Source organism: Polypterus senegalus, chromosome 14 (assembly GCF_016835505.1).
Source record: "Polypterus senegalus isolate Bchr_013 chromosome 14, ASM1683550v1, whole genome shotgun sequence".
NCBI classification, from domain to species: Eukaryota; Metazoa; Chordata; class Cladistia; order Polypteriformes; family Polypteridae; genus Polypterus; species Polypterus senegalus.
The window spans coordinates 66,762,366-66,785,372 of NC_053167.1; the positions used below are offsets into that span (position 1 = coordinate 66,762,366).

At 40.8% G+C, this 23,007-nt stretch overlaps 1 protein-coding gene across 7 annotated transcripts in view; it reads left to right on the forward strand.

Moving 5' to 3' along the window:
• The window catches only part of szt2 (SZT2 subunit of KICSTOR complex), a 337,146-nt gene that overhangs the window by 111,591 nt on the left and 202,548 nt on the right, over positions 1–23,007 (forward strand). For 6 of the 7 annotated variants that reach the window (XM_039735449.1, XM_039735443.1, XM_039735448.1 and 3 more), the window contains 11 exons: positions 1,746–1,873; positions 2,988–3,258; positions 4,493–4,667; positions 5,024–5,116; positions 5,263–5,344; positions 12,748–13,029; positions 13,489–13,627; positions 14,637–14,753; positions 19,387–19,459; positions 21,187–21,372; positions 21,705–22,007. In XM_039735449.1, coding sequence (XP_039591383.1) covers positions 1,746–1,873; positions 2,988–3,258; positions 4,493–4,667; positions 5,024–5,116; positions 5,263–5,344; positions 12,748–13,029; positions 13,489–13,627; positions 14,637–14,753; positions 19,387–19,459; positions 21,187–21,372; positions 21,705–22,007 — 1,849 coding nt within the window. The remainder of the gene's footprint in view (positions 1–1,745; positions 1,874–2,987; positions 3,259–4,492; positions 4,668–5,023; positions 5,117–5,262; positions 5,345–12,747; positions 13,030–13,488; positions 13,628–14,636; positions 14,754–19,386; positions 19,460–21,186; positions 21,373–21,704; positions 22,008–23,007) is intronic. The other variant, XM_039735444.1, reaches the window with a different exon arrangement.

The window sequence follows — 23,007 nt, forward strand, 5'->3', positions numbered from 1 at the left end:
TGTGGGATTTCTCTTCTAAATCAGACTTTCTTCCCCAATTTGTGGCTCAGACGTGGCAATTGACTATTTTTCAACAAATATTTCAAACATATTTGCAGTAATGAACAAAGTGTAAAATACTTTATTTATCATTTGATAGTAGAATGTGGCTATATTCATTTTTACATATAGGAAAATGACATAAAACATGAAAGCAAGTTAGCATGGGTTGTTCTCCTTTTTGTCCTATAAAGGTAGAGCAAACTTGTGTATTATTTCTCCCCTTTTTAACTTTTATCTGAAGAATTACCCACAGAAATGTACAGAATTAGATTTAAATGCTTTTTCAAGATTAATGTTGTTTTTGTTTCATTCAACTGCAGAGATAAACCTTTTCAGTTGTTTATAAGTTTTTCATTGCATGCATGGTTTGATACAGAAGCCTTGAATTTCTTCACAGCGTGTCTGTTATTGCTCGGCCATGCCCATAGGCTCCCCTGTGAGGGTGGTGTACATTGTTTGAAGCTGTTTTGTCTCTGTGTTCTGGCACCTACTCGGACATAAAAGGAGCCCTTGCAAGTTTAATTTAGTTTAGTATTGAATTCAGGAGATTATTATAAGAGCTAAAATATACCATCACACAGGTTTTTGCTTTTAGTAACAAGTAACACAAACAACTAGAACGACATATACTAATATGTTCACTGACTTTATCCTAAATACTTGTCCAGGTGTTAGGTGGCATGAGAAAGAAGGAGATGCATGCTTCCTGTACTCTTGCTCTTACACACTCACTGCTACGCATGGTGGCATGAGAAGGTACAATGCATATGCTTTCCAAGAAAATTGCATGTATCTTTTCATATGTATATCTGACCTGACTAACTGATTTTGTCAATCAGTGTTGCATTGGGCTTGCATTTGATGTGGTTCAGCCTTTGATAAAACATCTTGTCCACAAAATGTCATTGGTGTACATGGGTAATTTTTATTTAAAGCAATTGATGAACATTTGCATTATAAGCTATTTTTCTGCAGTATATGAAAACTATAAATTTTAATAAATAAAGGTCAAGCCTTATTTTCTATAATTTAGCAGAAGAGACAGGTGTTGTCTAGATATATTTCACTATGTGTGATGACTTGAATGTTTACTTCTTATAAGATGAGGTTCTCCTCTGTAATGTGGCTTCTGTTTCCTGGAGTTTGCATCAAAGTTGCAAAAACAGTTCTGATCATCAAAATTAAAGTTATAAGCATTTTTTGATGTGGGAGTTTTTAGAGGTAAACATTTTCTCTTGTACACATTTCTAGCTCTCAGATTCTGTGTTCAGAAATTTGTTTGGTCATTTGTGTTACACAATTTTTAGCAGTAAAAATATAATTTAGGACCTTGGCAAGAATTTCAAATAAAATTGTGCAGTCTTTTAAATATTGATGTCATAAATTAAAGTCATGATGTATCTTATTGGCAGAACAAAAGAAGTCTGAAATCAGATTGTTGCTTGAGTATGAGAATTGTACTTTTATGGTTTAATTTGATGATAATTCCCTATTTCTCATAGCTTTTTCCTTTGTGGGCTTTTATGTTGCTTGTTTTTGCTTTCTTCTTCTGTACAGCTTAATGTTTAATTTATTAAACAAGCTAAAGTACTTCTATTTTCTCTCAGTTCTTCTTTACTTATTACTAAAAATCGATTGTAAAGTTTTTCCATAGACACAGATTGAAGCTTTTCCTTTTCAATTATACTTTTTTGTTTTTATAGGTCAATGTACCAGGAGCGTAGTACCAGTACCTCTTGGACTGATCTCTTGGCACATTCTCACAAATACAAAGTTCTGACCAATTACTGCAGCCTACTACAGGAACACTACCATCAAAGCTATGTAAAAGGTATGATTAGAGTTTCTAATTACTGTAGAATAATTAACCAGTAATAATTTTTTAAACCATTTTTGTTTTATTTTTTTTTAGTAAGCAGAGTCAAATAATATAATAAATACATTATAACTCATACTAAAAAAATGTTGAATGTAGTAACTACACTTTATTTATCTAAGCTTTAAACGTACCACATACTAGACAGGTACACTCTTGATTTCAGATTTTAGTTAACTGAAAACAGTTTTAATACAATTCAAGGTATACATTTATCAAAAAGAGTAGTGAATGAAATCAAAGGCAAGTCAATTACAGAGAATAAAAAAGTTTTCTGTAATTCAGAAATATATGTTTCAGGACATCAGAATAAATTGCTTTGTTATATGGGTTGGAACTTGAGAGAACGGTACAATGAAATAACTAATAATAACTGCATATTGGCTGCTTTATTTTTCATTTAGATAACAAAAACATTTTTTGACAAAGGTTTAAATGAAAACTTTATAAATGTAAAACAAATGTAGACCTACAGACACTGAAAATATATAAATTGTTGAATGGAAGTTTATTTTTTTAGAGAAAGATTAGTTCTTTAAAGTTAAGTAACTTTAATAATACTATGAGAAAGCACCACAAGCGCCTTTTCCAGATTATTGGGCCTTATTTTTCAGTTGGTTTATTTTAATTGATAATGTTAAAATCTATGTTCAATATAATTTCTGCAAGTAATTATAATTTGTCCAAAAGGAGCAAGTAAATGCGAACATGAATATTATGTAAACAGGTTTTTTTCCTTGAAATTAACAGTTTTAATTTTCTACAACAAATATGAAGTAATACTGCTTAATGTAGTGTTAACTCAACAGAAATAGTAAGGTGAATTACATGTAGTAGTGTTTTATGTTTCAATCAAAACTTTATTTTTGAATCACATGGAATGAAAATAAAGAATCCTCTTGCTGGATTGACATATGGCATGCTTGTTCCTGTTGCAATAGACTTCTGCTCAGTTTGACCCCAAATGAGATACATAAATTGAAATTTCCTTTCTTTGTTTGGAAAGAATAGCAAGATACAATATGACAGTGGCAATTTTTTCTATATGCATGTTATTTTTTCCCCTCAGGTGTTTATCGTAGTTTACAACAATCATACCACATAAGTTCACAGGATGTATTGACAGCAATGGATTACTGTGAGGAGTCCCTGAAGGAAATTGAAATCACAACTTTTCTACAGACCTTGTGTGGCCATATTAAAAACTTTAAAGAAAGTTTTGACCATCCAGTTGTGTCCTTAGATGAAATTCCACCTATTACAAAGACTACATTCACGGTTGGTGTGAATGAACCAGACGAAGAGGGATCTGATAGAGGGCCACTTGTTTCCACTTCCAGGTATGAGATATATATTCTTTTTAAATATGTTAATAACTTTTATATATTAGTTTTATATCTAGGGCTATACAGACTAAAGTTTAACTTTATCTACCAGCTATAGCACAACAAGTTGCACAAAAAATGATTTAGGAAAGCACATATAAATAATAAATAATATAAATAGAAGTAAATTTTATATAAAGATAGTAATCATCTGTGCTTGAAAACTTTGGCATTTTCATCAAACAAACTCTCTAAATTATGTAAATAAAAATAAATCAAAAATATGCAGTAAGCATGGTACACCAGTAACGGGGAAGATCAAGGCTTTTTCCGTTATAGATATGTTGAAAGTGGTCATTGCTTTATGTGACCTTGCAAACTTTTGTTATTGTCTCAAAAAGAACAATCTGTGATGAACTTTCTATAACAAAAAAGGATGTGCTGTCCAGGAACCTGAAATTCTCCACCATTTCTACTGCCTTTTTAATGTATGAATGGAGATGACACACTTCACAAAGTCTATACAGTCAAGCATTGTGTCTCTAACTTCCCTTTTATATTTTTAAGCATGATTTTACATATTTTTCCCATACAGAGTAATGCATTCCTTTTGGTGTGTTCGAAGGCACTTCATTTTCTTTTGTCTGACTTATAGCTCATTCTGGGTTATCCTACCACATTAATATCATAACCATGCTATTACATTGCTTGACTCCAAGTTAGGTTGTGTTTAATTTGTATTGTATATTATTCTGTTGTTCTTGAGGATCTCCTTAGAAGATCTACTTTCTCAATCCAGTGACGTTCCCTTCCAGTAGTTCAATTGATTGTCTTTTTGATTTATTGATTGGTCATTGTATGTAAAAGTATTGGAAATTCTGGTTAAGTTGGCTTAGTTGTTGGTGTTTTACAGCTCTGATTAAGTCAATTATAATAAAGAATGAAGTGAGACGTAAAATTAATTGTTTGGTACACTGAATGAGTTAAATTATATGTGGTGCTGAGTATAAAATATTTTTAGTGATTAACTTTAGTTCTCAAGGAAAATCATATGGTTTACCTAAATATTGTATAATAAATATATTACAAAATATTATACATGACTTTGCATGATTTACTATGACCAAAAATGTTAAGAAAATGTGGTCTTGTATGTTTAATATTTGTGCTAAAATAATTTAATTTTGCCTTTGTATGAAACTAGGTGAATGTAGTTGCTAAACTGTATACTTATTTATTATTTTACTAGTATAGAGACAGAAGATGTCAGTGAAGCAGAGTCTCGAGGAAGACTCTCTAATCCTGCCTCACCTCTTATATCTGAAGTACAGGAGACACACAGAAGATATCCTGAATTCCCACTTTCACTTTTACACACAAATCAGAAATGTGAGCTTTATCCTGATTTGCATCAAATCATTCAGGTTAGTCCAGAAACAAGAGACATAAGCAAAAAAAGGCCTTAATAATTAAGAATGTTTAATTATTGTGTTCAATGGTTTGAAGTGCAAAAATAAATAAGTACACTACTATAGAAAATACAGTAAAAGGCCAATAATTAACAAAATGTATGATCATGTGTTACATTTTAGTAAAAGTTTATTCCTAAAATGTGTTTTAGACACTACTCTGGCTTTTGAAAATAACTTGGGTATTACAAGGTTCTGTAATGATTATTAAGCTTTGTTTGTTTGTGGTATTTTTAAAAAGTAACTCTTTTGGCTCATTGTTTTGAATCAGTATTTAATTCCATTTTCAAAATACATGCATGTATTTTTAGGACAAATTTCAAGAAATCGGAGCACAATATTTCAAAATAGTGCCTTCAAACCCTCATTACTTTTTCTACTGTCCCACATCACAAAAGAAGGAGGTAAGTATAAATAGACTAAGAAATGAGATTTCGTTTCTGTGAAAAACTATTTATATTGTGTAAACTTTTAGATGTCTTATTTTAGTAGTAACTGTTACTTTGATTTAACTAATATTCATTTTTCATTTATTTGTTTTTTTATTGAGGAGGGTGTGGATCGAGGAGAGGTACACAGGAGACCCAGCGATGAGATGGAAGTGTCTGAGGCAGAGCTGGCAACAGAGGATGGTGAGTATTGTCCAATAAATAGTGTCATTTCATTTAGTACCGGGTAAACATTGTGAACATTACAATTAAAAAACTACAGGCTCTTATTTTAATTTTATGGGAGCCATTTCTTATAATAAAATATTGACTTAATTTTATATTAGCTTTTTCTTGCCTTGGATCAAGCACTGCTAAATCCCCATTTTACTGTATATCATAGGATGAATCTATACTAATAAAAGGCAAAGCCCTCATTGACTGACTGACTGATTCACTGACTGACTCATCACTAATTCTCCAACTTCCCGTGTAGGTAGAAGGCTGAAATTTGGCAGGTTCATTCCTTACAGCTTACTTACAAAATTTAGGCAGGTTTCATTTCGAAATTCTACGCGTAACGGTCATAACTGGATAACCTACTTACGTACTGTGACGGCTGGCCCCGGCACAGACAGACGGACATCATATTGTCACCACACACCATTTATTTACAGTATTATTTACAAAGTTTGTGCTCACGTGCACCCCCAGTGCCTTCTCGCACCGATCTCCCCAAGTCCAGGCCCACAGTCTTTTGTGCCTTCCTGGCCGCCTCCCGTCCTCTCTCTCCAGTTCCGTCTGCTTCCTCCCGACTTCCACCAATGACTGGAGGGAGGCGGTCCCTTAAATAAGGCTCCCGGATGAGCCCCAGGTGTTCCGTCTTTGGCCACGCCCCAGCGTGGCGGCTGCCTTCCTGGCAGCTCTCCGGGCGCCACATAAAGTCTTCCCCCCGGCACTTCCTGGTGTGGCGGAAGTGTCGGGCTCCCGGGATAATTAGGCACTGGGGCGCCGCCTGGCGGTGGCCACGGTCCCTGCAGGGCTGGGCCTTCCATGCCCTGTACCCGAGGCCCCCTGCGTAACCAGGGACGGACCCCCCCACTCTGTCTGGAGGAGGCACTCGCCCTCCTCTTGTCCTCCAAGGCGTCCCGGCCGGGCTCCAGCCCCAGCCGCGGACCGTGCGGGACAAACCGGCATCGGATCGCCGCCTGGCGGAGACCACGGGCCCCTACAGGGAAGGGCTTCCATGCCCTCAACCCGTGGCCCCCAACAGAACCAGGACGGGGCCCCCGCGGTGTGGAGGAGGCACAAGCCCTCCTCTCGTCCTCAAAGCGCCCCGCCGGGCTCCAGCTCCGGCGGCGACTGCATGGGATCAACCGGCATCGGGGCGCCGCCTGGCGGCAACAACGGGCCCCTACAGGGTAGGGCTTCCATGCCCTCACCCGTGGCTCCCAATAGAACCAGGACGGACGCCTCGCGGTCTGGAGGAGGCACAAGCCCTCCTCAGGTCCTCCTGGGCGCCCCGGCGGGGCTCCAGCCCCGGCCGGGGGCCACAGTGCCCCACCGCTAGCGAGGACACGTGGGTCCGAACGGCACAACCGAAGGGCAGCACGCCCCCGGCGAGGGTCCTACTATGCCCCAGGGTCCAACACGGCACCCTGGGGCATCCGCCTCGGCACCCCGCCGGGCGCAAACGCGCCCCTGTGGTCTCGCGCCGCTCCCCGCTGTTCCCCGCAGTTGGGACACTATTGGCCTCTCGGCGTGGAGCCCTCCGCGAGCGGCCCGCTCCAGGAGGGCAGGTCCCTGACGACGTTGTCCCCAGCGCTCGCCGGGGCTTCGGGCCTGTGGAAAAAAAGCAAAGAGGGCCAGAAGCACTGCCAGGACACTCACCCGAGTGCCCTGCCGGTCTCCGTACCGCAGTGCTCCTGCCCCCTCCGACAGCCCCTGACTTGCCTGCTGAAGTCCTCCGTCGCAGGTTCCATGCCCATCCGCCTGTTGTCCGCGGCACGCTCTCGCAGGCGGCTCGCCCAGCCGCCCAGGGGATCTCCTCTGCCCGCACAGAGGGCGGCCCTTCTCGGACGCCGCGCTCCAGTGCGCGCCCTTTCCTATCGGAGGAACCGCATTCACCCTTCGGTTCCTCCTTCTTTTCTTGGACGCTGACGGTCTGGGTCTGAGCACAACAAAGCTCAAATCCAGCCCCGTCTGCGCCCAGGCAGAGCGACAGGAGACAGCTGCAGGCTTGGGCGCAGGGCGCTAGGACCCAGGGCACTCAGCAGCCCGATCCTACCAGCCCCTGCATATTCGAGCTCCTCGCCCGCGCTAGCCGTCTGCACGCGGCGTCTGCTGTCGGGAGGTTGCTTACTTGAGCTGATCGTCCGTAAGCGGTCACAGCCATGTTCGCAAACCTCCCGCTTGCTTTACGGGACGGTAATACTCACCCCCGCCGTGTTCTGCCGACCTCCGGTTCCAGCGCCGCGCCGATCCTCCGTCACGCGGCGTCTCTCCCGACGCGACCGCCTTTCCGTCAGCTGCTCACACTGAGCGGCGAGAACACGTAGCAGCTCCTCTAAGGACGGCTTGGCGGGCCGAAGGGACTCCTCCGACACACGCCGAGCCGCTGGTGGAGAGAGAGACAGACGTCGGTGAGCTTACCTGTCGATCGGCTCCACGCGCGCCTGCCTCCTCTGGGCCACTCCGTCTGGCCCAATCGGGTCTCGTTCTGGCACGAGATTGGCGTTCCTAGGTCCCGCCTCCATCCAATCCTCAGCGGGCACACTAGACACACCAGCCAACCCCGTGCCTGTCAGCGGGCGGGACATCCGGCCCGCGGCCATTTTGGCTCTTTCCTCCCTAGTGCGGCGACATGCTGGCTCTTCAGGTTGCAGCGTCTCCCTTTCAGCAGCTCTCCCGGCTGCTGCGGCGCTAAAGAGGCACCGCGGTTCGACAGGGCCCCTGCCACCGACAAGGATCCGGGCGCCCCTGCCTGTTAAAGAAAAAACAGACGCGGGCCCTTCCCCTGCGAGCAGGAAACTTACCTCCCGGGTCCTGTCTGTCCGGGGAAACGTCCCCGGCATGGCCTCGATAGGCGGCCTGCCGTTCCGGGCGCCTTCTGCCACGGCGATGCTTGCGGGAGCCCGCTGCACTCCAGCAATGCCATGGTCCTTCCTCCGCACCTGGGAAGCTTCGGCCATAATGCGGTCCGCGGCGGTCTCCGGGTAGAACGCTCAGGGTTGTGCACGGGCGCTCCTGCGGCCAGTGTGTGGGGTCCGCTGCTGCGCCGGGCCGTTCACAGACATTTTTGATACAGGTCCCGCCCTGCACCAGGCGGAGCATCCTGCCGACTACGCCACTGTGACGGCTGGCCCCGGCACAGACAGACGGACATCATATTGTCACCACACACCATTTATTTACAGTATTATTTACAAAGTTTGTGCTCACGTGCACCCCCAGTGCCTTCTCGCACCGATCTCCCCAAGTCCAGGCCCACAGTCTTTTGTGCCTTCCTGGCCGCCTCCCGTCCTCTCTCTCCAGTTCCGTCTGCTTCCTCCCGACTTCCACCAATGACTGGAGGGAGGCGGTCCCTTAAATAAGGCTCCCGGATGAGCCCCAGGTGTTCCGTCTTTGGCCACGCCCCAGCGTGGCGGAAGTGTCGGCTGCCTTCCTGGCAGCTCTCCGGGCGCCACATAAAGTCTTCCCCCCGGCACTTCCTGGTGTGGCGGAAGTGTCGGGCTCCCGGGATAATTAGGCACTGGGGCGCCGCCTGGCGGAGACCACGGGCCCCTACAGGGAAGGGCTTCCATGCCCTCAACCCGTGGCCCCAACAGAACCAGGGCGGGCGCCCACTCGGTGTGGAGGAGGCACAAGCCCTCCTCTCGTCCTCCAAGCGTCCGGCGGGCTCCAGCTCCGGCCGGCGACTGCATGGGATCAACCCGGCATCAGGCGCCGCCTGGCGGCAACCAGCGCCCCGGCGGGGCCCCTACAGGGTAGGGCTTCCATGCCCTCGACCCGTGGCTCCCAATAGAACCAGGACGGACGCCCCCTCGCGGTCTGGAGGAGGCACAAGCCCTCCTCATGTCCTCCTGGGCGTCAGCGGCGGCTCCAGCCCGGCCGGGGGCCACAGTACATATATACGGCCATAGCCTGTAGCTTGGTCGCCGTGTGAGGCGGAGTTGCGTCCCTCATCGTCACACCTCCCATGTAATTGAGTGCCTCCCCATATAAGGCCGTCCGTCAGCAGCTATCCAATAGACATGCTGCCGCAAAATATTCGTGGATGAAGGACTGTGCTTATGCAAAAGAAGATGAGATGGTCAGGGATAGAATAGTATTTGGCACAAACTCAAGAAAAGTGCAAGAGAAACTTTTAAGTGCCGGGTCTGAGCTAACATTAAATAAAGCCGTGGACATCGCAAGATCGCACGAGATAGCAGAAGCACAACTGAGAAGCTTCGCTGCATGTACTCTGAGCGGCTCACGTGAACTGACTTTGCTGGACTGGGAAAGGTAAACCTGTGCATGCAGTGTGTGATGTCTCAGACACACTACTTCTCCGCTGCGAAGCGCGGGTATTTTGCTAGTCATTAATATATGATATAATCATTATTTCTAAAAACTCCAAAGTCTGTGTAGGCTTAGGAACTGCAACTTATATGTAGTCTTTTTTTCCATACAGCACATAAAATGCTAAGATTTATGTGGTAGACTTTAAGTGGTGTTGTTCTGTTGAGCCATAACAAACAATCACAATATCTATATATATAACTAGCAAAATACCCGCGCTTCACAACGGCGAAGTACTGCCTTAACATTTTTATTAAGAAGAAAATTAAACCTTTTTAAACTGAGGGAAAATATACCAATAATTATTTGTTAAGGATCTCTTTGTATACCACACTGTGAGTTCGGCCCTCTGGTTGTAATATGACCAAGCTGTGCGCTGAGCTTACTCTTGAGCATGCAACATACAGTTGGCCGTGTGAACAGTAGTCTTGTTTCAAATCTTACAGCTTGGATTGCTGCTGTCATAATCGGTTTGAGTTTCATGGTTTGTTTCAATTACGACAGTATTTGTAGGACTTGTGTTGAAGAGACATTCGGCATCTGTCAAGCGTTGTAAGCATACAACCGGTTTCATCAATAACTTCACATCCAGCTTTTGAGAGTTTAAACATTCATAAACATCAAAGTGTCCACCACTCGTCACCTGTCAATCTAAGATGTTTAAGAGGCATTGGCGGTTGTCGAAAGGTGTAAAATATTTGGCCATTTCGGTATACTTGAAAGCGACAACCGAACAATTCATCGGCAGCCAACAACTCACATGCAGATGCATAGGTGAAGGGCTTAAGCATTTCACTCTTATAGTGCTCCTGTGTAGTATAATTATCTCCTGTACCGTCATCAGTGCACACCTTGAACCTGTCCCAGTTATTCAATACATAAGACACAATGTTCCCCCGGATATCAAGAGTGAGCCTGATATGGCCGTGCAATATGTAACAAAGAGAATGGAAAAGGTAGGTGCCATCTCCGGGCATGGAAACCACTCGGTAAGTGACAGTTCTTTGATCGACGGTGATCAACTCAATAGACATGTTAATGGGGGTACGGTTGGAATGATAAATGAAATGGGTACCTGAACAATGTAAAGTAAGTCTAAAATACCTACACAATAACTATAATCGTAATAAATGAACAATAAAACAGCGGAGAAGCCGTGGATTAAATAAAAAGGCTGTAGTTATCAGCAGGAAGATGTGAATCCCGTGGCGAAGCAAGGAAGGGAATGTAGAGACTGGAGCGACGGACAGCCTTATATAAGCAGGCAGCCAACAACGCCGCCTCACACGGTGACCGAGCTGCAGGCTATGGACGTATATATGTATGTATGTAGGATTCAGTTAGCATTGGGAACCCGCGTAACAAATATCTTAAAGATTGGCCCATAAGTAACAACGACCGTTGAAAAGTTCAATATGGCGGCAGACAGTGGCATCATACCACCGAAATAAGTACCAAATTTCAGCCTTCTACCTACTCGGGAAGTTGGAGAATTAGAGACGTTGGAAACTTCAATATGGCGGCTGACAGTGGCATCATACCACTGAAATAAGTACGTACATTGGTTTTGGTTAGCTTCATGAAGATGGGGACATAAATAAGAAAGTTCAACATGGCGGACGTTGTTGACCGTTATGACCATTATGTGTAGAATTTCGAAATGAAACCTGCTTAACTTTTGTAAGTAAGCTGTAAGGAATAAGCCTGCCAAATTTCAGCCTTCTACCTACACGGGAAGTTGGAGAATGAGTGAGTGAGTCAGTGAGTGAGTGGGGGGTTTTGGTGGGTGGGGTTTGCCTTTTATTAGTATAGATTCACCAAGGGCACGCAAGACAGAGAGCCACGCCCACCAACTCACAGAGCCCCGCCTGCCAACTCTATGACCATGGGATACACTTGACAGAGCCCCGCCCACCAACTCTAACCCTCCTCCCACATCATGGGATATGCACGACAGAGCCCCGCCCACCAACTGTAACTGTCCTCCTGCATCCACCGTCGCTCTCGAGGCATGTGTACTACCTGCTCATGTGCCCACACGCAACAACTAATTAAACACAGCCTTAGTCACTTTCATCTGTGCTACTGGCGTGAGAGAGACACAAACAGAGGCGAGAGAGAGACACACACGCACATACACACACACACACACACACACACACGGGCGCGCGAGAGAGAGACACACACACACACGAGAGAGAGACACACACACAGGCGCACGAGAGAGACACACACACAAACACACACACACACAAAGGCACGCGAGAGAGAGACACACACACACACAGGCGCGTGAGAGAGAGAGAGACACACACACACAGACACACAGACAGGTGCGCGCGCGAGAGAGACACACACACACACACGCACAGGCGCGCGTGTGCATTGTTGCAATGTTACTTTTCTTGGTTGTTTATTAAATTACAGATTTTTCAAATGTTCATTTTTTTCCCTGTGCTTAAAACTCATTAAAAAAAAGTGTTTTTAGCAAGCAGTTTGTAGCACTATAGCATGAACTCTTGCAGTGTTTTCTCTGTTGTTCAAGGTTTTCTCAGTGTTATTCAATGTTTTTACATTTAGTTTACTATTACGCTGTGCATTCTATGGTATAATTAACTATATTTGTGCTTAAAAACTCACCCTCCTCCTGCGTCAACCCTCGCTCTCGAGGCATGCACACTGCTTGCTCATGTGCCCACCCCTAACACGTCACCAAACACATTCTCACTCGCTTTGGTCTATGCTACAGTCCACACGCAGCTGTAAGCCACGTTGACTGTTCACGTTGATAATGATGCTAATATATTTTATTTTCAAAAAGTAGAACATTACAATGGCATGCTACTTATTCAAACCAGAGTCAACCAAAGATAATTTTAATCAAAATCTGAATTTTCTGGCAGATGTTCATTATTGAAGATGAAACTCTAACATTCTTGTTTACTCAGATGTAGCCTTTTTTCAGATATACACTGACACTGTGTTTTAGTAATTTCATTAGTTTAGAAATATGTTGAACTTTTCTTTTCTTTCATTACTTTTAGAAAATGTGTCTGGCTGTTGTATTGTGACAGAAAGTGACACTGATCTTGAAGTTGAGTACCTAGAACGTTTGGACCGTGAGTTACCTGGAAACAGTTCTCTATCTGACTCTAATACTGTCAATCAGGATGAGGATTCTTTCAGCATTTTGGAAGGAGATTCATTTCTGGAACCTGAAGAACCACAACAGGAGCTGCCTCCTCTTTTTGTGCACCTCACATGTTCTATCAATGTAAAGAATTGCCATGGTTCTATGCCAATGCAGACATTACCTACTTGTCTGGGTGAGCACATTTTAAAGTAACTATAGATTTTTGATCAACTGTATTGGTAATCTAATCAGCAATTAATAGTTAGAGTACTTTTAAATAAATTTAAATATGAAAACAGAAATTGAAAATGCATATTAAGTATTTAAGTCTTTCCTATTCATTTATTTCAGTAATTGTAGAATATAATAGTGTAACAGGTCACAAAGTATGCAGTTTATAAAAAGAAAGTAAAACAACAAACGTTAGACCTCTTAAGCATCAGGTTACAATTCTAATGCCATTTAGTAACTACTCAGATTTGATTGTTTCCATCCAAAGCAGAAAAAGTGATTTTTTTACATTCATCTTTTCAGACAGTATTATAACCCATGTCTGTGTGTACTTGCATATTTTATCTGTCCAAGTGATGATTTTATTAATGTATGTTATAGATCATAGTTTGATTGTCTTTTGTAAACGTCTTTGTTTCAGGGGAAGTGATAACATGTTTGGAGAATGCAGAATCAATTCAGTCTGTAGATTTGAAAGACTTATCTGTCACTCTTGATATCTTCGTTCTTACACTACCACTGGAAATTGAGATGATATCTGCAGATCCACATCATAAAAGGTATAATGCTTTAATATTGTTTAAACAAAAGATGCCGCTATGCATTTTTTTTCTTAAGTTAAGTAAACTGATATGCAGGTTTTTGTTTACAAATATAGTGTTTTTCTGTGTTCTTTTTAAGTTTGACTTTTTCTCAAGTGTGTCAAATCAGGAATAAATTAGTCTTTAGAACATTTTTTCTGGAATTTTGAAATCTGTAGCAGAGATAATTATACACTTTACCGATGCTTTGAAAGTTTATGAAGACACAAAGAAGTGTATGTTAAGGCCTGGTTACTTAAGTAATGTAATGAGTAAGGAGTCATAAATGCATTTTTACAGTACCTAAACTAAAGTGTTACCTAATTTTTTTATTATTAAAATAATATGGCTTCCTTTCCAACCCTACAGCTGTCTTTTACTACATTTGCATGCACTGTGCATTTAACCATTTAATAATAATTATGCCTTTTTTATTTTATTAAAGTAGAGATATCTATTGACATGTGTTAAAAAATTAATACAAATGTTTTATATAGAGTTTGGTGCCTGGAGCAAAGATGGCTCAAAATCAAAGGTATTAGAGCCAAGCTCACAGATACTGTTGTTTTGGTTTTTTTTTTTTTAAACGTGTCTGTTCATTCCAAGAATATGACTTTAAATACTTTTTATACCATTGCAACTGCTTCCAATCCTCCACTGGACTGATATAAACAGTATTGCATGATAATTGAAATGCATGGAGTATAAATTCTCTGCAATATTGCATATGTCTGTAAGAAATAAATTTTGCCAACATGTGACTGGAAAAAGTACTTTGTTTTAAGTGAATTCCTTCCTTGTGCCAGTTGTTGCTGGGTATGGACTAGGACTACAGCCTCACTTTCTTAGATTATTGTATTTACAACGTATTTGTGGTTATGTTAATTCTTTGGTTTGTGGTGGATCAGTTCTTTATTTGCATTTAGTATTGCTGTAATTAATATTATTATGTATCAGATGAGATATTTGTTGTTTTGTTCTGTGCCAGGTATACGTCAGAGAGCAGTGTTTCATTAAACAGATCACCAGCACAGCCTTCATCTTACCTTTCTGATGAAGAACTCATGCAGAACATGGATAGACTTCCTTCTGAAGGAGAAGATAGGTAAGAATTATGTATATATCACTCTATACATTTATGTATAATACAAACTTCACTTACTGACTTACTCATCATCAAGATGACTATTTCCCATTTAGCTGAAATTTGGCAGGATGGTACATCTAGGGCAGTAGGTATTAATTTAGAAAGGGCATTTCGATATACCAATATTTAGGATTAAAAAACCCTGCAGAACAGAAAAACTAAATACCCCAAAATCTCCAAAATGCCTTGACGGATTTGAGTGAAATTTGGTGATGTTGTTTTATTTGTTATTTGTTATTAGTAATGTTACAGTGAATAGCATCTCACTACTCAAAACGTGGCGCGCCCGGTCTTGAACCCGGTACCTTTGAGTCATAAGGCAGTAGTTATTACCTCTACACCATTCAAGAATACATAATAACTTCCTGTTAATTGACATTTGAGCTTGGGTTTTTAACTCATTGACAGAAACATGTAAATTGACTGATTTTTTTTCTTTGGTTATATTCTTGAATAAAAGCGCACATGTTTATTTGGGGGGCGGCACGGTGGCGCAGTGGTAGCGCTGCTGCCTCGCAGTTAGGAGACCCGGGTTCGCTTCCCGGGTCCTCCCTGCGTGGAGTTTGCATGTTCTCCCGTGTCTGCGTGGGTTTCCTCCGGGCTCGGTTTCCTCCCACAATCCAAAGACATGCAGGTTAGGTGGATTGGCGATTCTAAATTGGCCCTAGTGTGTGCTTGGTGTGTGGGTGTGTTTGTGTGTGTCCTGTGGTGGGTTGGCACTCTGCCCAGGTTTGGTTCCTGCCTTGTGCCCTGTGTTGGCTGGGATTGGCTCCAGCAGACCCCCGTGACCCTGTGTTCGGATTCAGCGGGTTAGAAAATGGATGGATGGATGGATGTTTATTTGGTATTCGGACTAAAGTCTCCACACATTATACACATCACATCATTATTAGTATAACAGGAAAAAAGTTTCTTGCTTTAGGTATGTGTTCAGCATTTCTTGCCTCGCATTTCCTTTCATCCTACACTTACTTAGATCTTTGTAGACACAGAACACACATGAAATGCATATATTCCAAATGACGATGTACTGTGTTATTTACCCTTTACAACTCCATGCATCTCACATGCAGATAAGGAGCCTTGGCTTGAGCTGGGAGAACTTTTTGCCCGAATTGCATTCTGTCAAGGCAGGGGATGGGACTGCAGGCTGCTTGCTGCTTGTGCTGATTACACATTTACAAAACAAAAGACACTGATGAGGGGTTCAGAGAAATTTAACACTAGAATTACCAGAGCCTGCAAAAAAACTCGTAGATCTGTCCCACCATAAATCGCTTCGCACCTGTCCGTCAGCGTCTTTTGTCCTGTAAATGTGTGGATAAGCAGCAAGCAGCCTGTTATCACATCCCCCCACCCCGCACAGTTTTCTCAGCTCAAGTCTGTTTTTACGTAGGCTCTGGTAATTATAGTGTTAAAGTTTGCTGGGATTATGAGTTTTTTCTTAGGCTTCGGGGATTCTAGTGTTAAAGAGCTTTCTTTCTCTCTTTCTTTCTTTCTTTCTTTCTTTCTTTCTTTCTTTCTTTCTTTCTTTCTTCAGATCCCACCACCACCCAAATCTTAAAATCTACCAAACCCAATTTTGCAAACTAACATATGAAACATAACATATTCAAAAGTAAACTTATTGGCAGATTGATGCACTTAACAATATTTGCACTTTATTACTATGACCACCATATTTAACAAAAAGTCTGAGTTAAACTGATTCTACTACATTTTTTTTATCTTTGCATAGACTTGCAAAAATGCCAACACTGTTGATTACCTGCATGTTGTCATTAAGTTTGCAATACCAATCATCAATCATCAATTTGAATTAAAAAAATAAAAAGAAAGATAAAATAAACAAAGGGAAAACAAAAAACAACACACATTTACCGATGGAGCTAAGCCACAAATGAAGAAAATGAAGCATGATTTTTTTCTATAGCCAGTGTAGATGGTGTTTTCGGAATGTGTTATGAAAAAAAACTAAATGGTACTTTAGAGTGAATAAAAGTAATTAGTAACTTGTTTTTTTTTTGTTTGGTATTGCGAAAGTTAATTTTTACTAATGAATATGATTTTCATTATTCAATTATATATTGATTATATTGAATGAATTCTTTCCTTCATCCAGGTTGAAATATCAGTAAGACATGCAGAGAATCTAGCCAATTCTAAGTTGTTCTCAGGAGGGAATGTTAGGTACAGCTGTGAATTGACAGAATAGTACTGATATGAGAAGCCATGGGACTGATGATGGGGTGCAGTGAGGTAGTGTAGAGAGAGAAGAGAAATGGACCCAGCACCGTTCCTTGGGGTATGCCTGTGCATGTGCGATACACCCTTAATATCTCTCCTCACCAGGACACACTATACATAAAAAATTAAAAAATAACAATAATAAAAACAATATATTATTGTTTTCACTTTGCATTACACCACCTCTACTTACATTTTCAATTCCCTTTTATTTCTTTGCCATTGGAACATATATGCAGTATCAACTGCTCCTTATCTTTACCATCTATGGAAGCCTCTATTGATAATCTCCCCTGTACATGGTCTTTACATGTCCTGAACTCAGAATCAAGTTGATCATTATATTGGCAACCTTCACCCTTTTCAATTCTGTATGTTCCAGTTGTATTAATTTATTTTTTTTTAAATAGATATGTATTTAAAAAAAAAAAAAGATTATCTCTAAATGTTGACAAAAATCATTAATACTATCCACAGTCTTTGTGTGAGCCAAACTGCATTTCACTGGAGTTACGATTTAAGAGGCTGAAAGAAACAAAAACTTAAGACTGAACATTATGAAAACAATTGGAACCCATATGACCCTTATACAGAAAACAAGTAATACATTGCAAGGGCTATGTTAGATTTGCTTGCATAGTACAAACCGGATTCCAAAAAAGTTGGGACACTAAACAAATTGTGAATAAAAACTGAATGCAATGATGTGGAGATGGCAAGTGTCAATATTTTATTTGTAATAGAACGTAGATGACAGATCAAACGTTTAATCCGAGTAAATGTATCATTTTAAAGGAAAAATATGTTGATTCAAAATTTCACGGTGTCAACAAATCCCAAAAAAGTTGGGACAAGTAGCAATAAGAGGCTGGAAAGAGTAAATTTGAGCATAAGGAAGAGCTGGAAGACCAATAAACACTAATTAGGTCAATTGGCAACATGATTGGGTATAAAAAGAGCTTCTCAGAGTGGCAGTGTCTCTCAGAAGCCAAGATGGGTCACCATCTTGAGGATCACCAATTCCCACAATGTTGCGCAGAAAGATAGTGGAGCAATATCAGAAAGGTGTTACCCAGCGAAAAATTGCAAAGACTTTGCATCTATCATCATCAACTGTGCATAACATCATCCGAAGATTCAGAGAATCTGGAACAATCTCTGTGCGTAAGGGTCAAGGCCGTAAAACCATACTGGATGCCCGTGATCTCCGGGCCCTTAAGCGACACTGCACCACAAACAGGAATGCTACTGTAAAGGAAATCACAGAATGGGCTCAGGAATACTTCCAGAAACCATTGTCAGTGAACACAATCCACCGTGCCATCCGCCGTTGCCAGCTGAAACTCTACAGTGCAAAGAAGAAGCCATTTCTAAGCAAGATCCACAAGCTCAGGCGTTGTCACTGGGCCAGGGATCATTTAAAATGGAGTGTGGCAAAATGGAAGACTGTTCTGTGGTCAGGCAGTCACGATTCAAGTTCTTTTTGGAAATCTGTCCCGCCATGTCATCCGGACCAAAGAGGACAAGGACAACCCAAGTTGTTATCAACGCTCAGTTCAGAAGCCTGCATCTCTGATGGTATAGGGTTGCATGAGTGCGTGTGGCATGGGCAGCTTGCATGTCTGGAAAGGCACCATCAATGCAGAAAAATATATTCAGGTTCTAGAACAACATATGCTCCCATCCAGACGTCATCTCTTTCAGGGAAGACCCTGCATTTTTCAACAAGATAATGCCAGACCACATTCTGCATCAATCACAACATCATGGCTGCGTAGGAGAAGGATCCGGGTACTGAAATGGCCAGTCTGCAGTCCAGATCTTTCACCTATAGAGAACATTTGGCGCATCATAAAGAGGAAGGTGCGACAAATAGGCCCAAGACGATTGAACAGTTAGAGGCCTGTATTAGACAAGAATGGGAGAGCATTCCTATTTCTAAACTTGAGAAACTGGTCTCCTCAGTCCCCAGACGTCTGTTGAGTGTTGTAAGAAGAAGGGGAGATGCCACACAGTGGTGAAAATGGCCTTGTCCCAACTTCTTTAGGATTTGTTGACATCATGAAATTCTGAATCAACATATTTTTCCCTTAAAATGATACATTTTCTCAGTTTAAACTTTTGTTCCATGATTTATGTTCTATTCTGAATAAAATATTAGAAGTTGGCACCTCCACATCATTGCATTCAGTTTTTATTCACGATTTGTATAGTGTCCCAACTTTTTTGGAATCCGGTTTGTAGTAAACATGTGCATTACTGTAGTGTCCTTTAGGTTATTGATTACTTGCATAATTTTAGATGATTGAATTATGCTGTATAATATGTGTGTTTGTTTTAACAGGGTGATTGGAGGAGATCCTTTCTCCAAGCTTCCAATTCCTCATAAACAAGCTGTGTTGGCTACAATGGATGAGGTATATTTGTGAAATATGTTTGTAGTAGTTACTGATAATTAAAATATGATTTCAGAGCCTTTAAAAAGTCTTGACATACATATACATTTGTATATTTGTCTGCATATGTATTCAAAAAAATAATTAATTGCTTTTTTGATCATTTTTCTTTTTATAGTAGTGAGTTTTTCCATATATATATCTATATATATAATCAAAGTCTACAGACAGGTAGGAAAGTGGAAAAGATGATTATTCTCTTCGGAAATAATCATAGTCCTAAGAAAATGCATGAGGAGGAGGTGTTTGTTCTTACTTTATAAGCAAGCACTAGCACATATAATATCCAAAATCTTGCACAGTTACCTTCAGTGTACTATGTTTTTAAGTACCAGCCCATTGATGATTTCAACTGCCAAAACTTCCATTAACCATCCCTTAGCAACCTGCTACTGTAGCAAAGCAATGGTAGTACAACATGAGGACAACTATATCACTATTAAACAATAAATACTTAAATAGAATTTATAATAATATAAGGATTAGCCAAAATGAAAGGGAAGCAAGAAAGATAATAAATATAACTATATCTTTTTTTTCTTCACTAAATTTCTTCTAAACAAAACCAGCTCCAAAAATCCAAATTCATGATACATGAGATCTCATCTTTATTGCCATATAAGAGAAAACAGATTCTTCTAAAGTATCCCCCATTATTGCATATTGTAGCATGTGAGTCACTGTCTTGCACCCCAAACATGAGTCTGAGTCTCAGTACTTTAGCAAAAACCAGCTTTATTTAACTTGAAACAGGAACAGCAGGGTTATTTATTGCAGCAGGAGCTACCACTCTCCTATACACAGACACAACAAACGGGCATAGTCAGGGCCAGGTCAGTGGCCAAGTTATACTGTTCCCTGCTATTGTAATGTCCCTTGCATCACCCATCATGACAGGAGCGTATAGCACAATCTCGATCAGTTTGCAGTTGTTTCTGTGGCGCTCTGCTGCTGCGCTGCAAAGCTGTGGTTGTCTCTGCAACAGAGAAGCAGTCCTCCACAGACGTGGCAGATGCACTTTGGCGTGCTGTCCCAAGGAGGTGGGGGTGCGGGGAAGGTAGGTGTCCTGAAAGGGTTCAGAAACCTCACAATATCATTAATTGGTTTTTCATCATATACATTGACCACCCAGTATGAAAATAAGGAGAGAGATTAAGAGAGAAGAGAGAACATGGATATGTCTCTGAAACTAAAAACGTATAATAACACCAAGTTGGATCAAGGTTACGCTATGGGGTTTGAGTAAACTTTGTCTAATTGCAACTAATTAGAGAAAACGTGTCTTATAAAAAATCTAGTATTCAAATAGAAGCTTTTTAAAAATAAAAATTTAATAAAAATGACAAAATACCATGGTCTTAAAATTGAGGAGAAAGTAATCTAGTTTACCTGTGGTGGGCTGGCGCCCTGCCCAGTATTTGTTTCCTGCCTTGTGCCCTGTGTTGGCTGGGATTGGCTCCAGCAGACCCCCATGACCCTGTAGTTATAATATAGCGGGTTGGATAATGGATGGTTGGAAATCTAGTTTACAAAAAAAGTGGGTATCTCTTTTAGCATAAAATCCCTTGAGTCAAATTAGAGAACTTGCTTGTGGAAATAAACATGGGTATGTAATCCACTTCTGCTTTCAGTGAAAGTGAAGACTGGCTTGGGTATTTTTTAAATTGTATTTTTCTCAATCATCACAGATCCGGTGGGTCCTGGAAGATGAGATTGTTTCTGCTACTCGCCATTTAAGGGTCATAAACAAATTGGTACTACAAAAGGTTGCAGATCATGTATATAACTCACAGGAACGGGAAAACTGCCGCTTTGAGGTTATTCCACTGCAGTTTGTGTTTGGTCCAGATCAGTCGTTGGCAAAGTTCAAGGAGGTGAGATATTAATAAAGTAATTTACTATAAAAGAATAATAATGTTGTATCTAACAAAGATTAAGATAAAATCTGTTTTCAACTTTAAGTTAAATTGGCTTCAGAAAGTATTAATACAAAAACAAAACACTTTCACAAAGTAATTTGTAAAAAAATAAGAAAGTATAGCTAAAAAGCAGTAGCCATATGTTTATGTTGAATGACATTAATAAATACTTGTAGAAAAACATAACTCTGTACAAATGGATACAACATTAACATTAACAATGTATTTTACACTATTCATTGGGAATCTGGAGTGAAACATTAATAACATTATTTCCTTTCTTACAGGAGTTCAGTAGAATGTCACTATCAGGGTATTTATTAAATGAAGAAAGTGACAGTTTTTACTATGTGTCTGTGAGTCGGCTATATGCTCAGAGATTGGAAAACGCCAAACGTGTTGTAGATAATAAACCAGTCAATTCAGGATACCCTCTAGAGGATTGCACAATAAAATCACAGCAGGTTGTGCGTAGTTTGGGATTTAACAAAATGGTAGGAACCTCTCAACAGACTAATCAGAGCCCAGCTGCTATGGAGGAGACAAAACTAACAAATAATCTAGAACAAGATAAAGCACAAAACTCTTTGGTAAGTAATATAACAATTAAGGCTTTCTACACTTAGCAGTAGCAAAATTATCCAGAGTATATTTAAATTCTGTATTTCTTTTACTTATTTAAACCAGATTGATAGTATTACTGATTCAGTGTATTTTTTTAAGAACTGTGCATTATTATATTGCACTCATTCTTAAAGTTATGTTACTAATTTTAACAGTACAATTTTTGTACGTTGTCACACAAGTAATATTCCATCCATCCATTTTCTAACCCGCTGAATCCGAATACAGGGTCACGGGGGTCTGCTGGAGCCAATCCCAGCCAACACATTGCACAAGGCAGGAACTAATCCTGGGAAGGGTGCCAACCCACCGCAGACAAGTAATATTATAACAACAAAAGTGAGAGTCATTTCATCTATTTCTTCATTTCCCATCTGTATAAAAACAAGATAATACAGTTATTTTAAAATTAAAAAGTGATCAAGATAGTAGACATTCAGTCAAAGCTTTTATGTTGCATTTGCTTCATATCTCCTAGGCCATACTCCAGCTGTACAAAAGTTGTAATTGCTTGATTAATGCATCATTTGTCTTCCCAGCTCCGGTAGACAGATGAGGTAATACTTGCTTGTGCTGCATCACGTTTCTACACTTTCTCACTATACCTCTATTAACTTTTTACACATTAGCTTTAGCTGGATACTTTTGTCTTGGCTATACGCAAAGAATGAGCAACAATCACAAGCATGATATTATAAATAATACTTAATTTTTCATATTATTTTCTTTGCTGAAATTTTGCATGCCATACATTGGCAGAAGGAAAAATATTTATTGCGCCAAAACACATAGTGTTCATCAAGGGGCAGTAAAATGATAAAGATTCAGTGAGTGGGTTTTTCATTGTACCTTTCAGTGTAATTTTCAGTTAAATTCATGGAAGATAAAATTTTGCTTTGGTACATTGTTTACCAAAACAACTTTTTGCAAAAAGGTGCATAGGCTTCCCCCACTTCATGAAGGTGA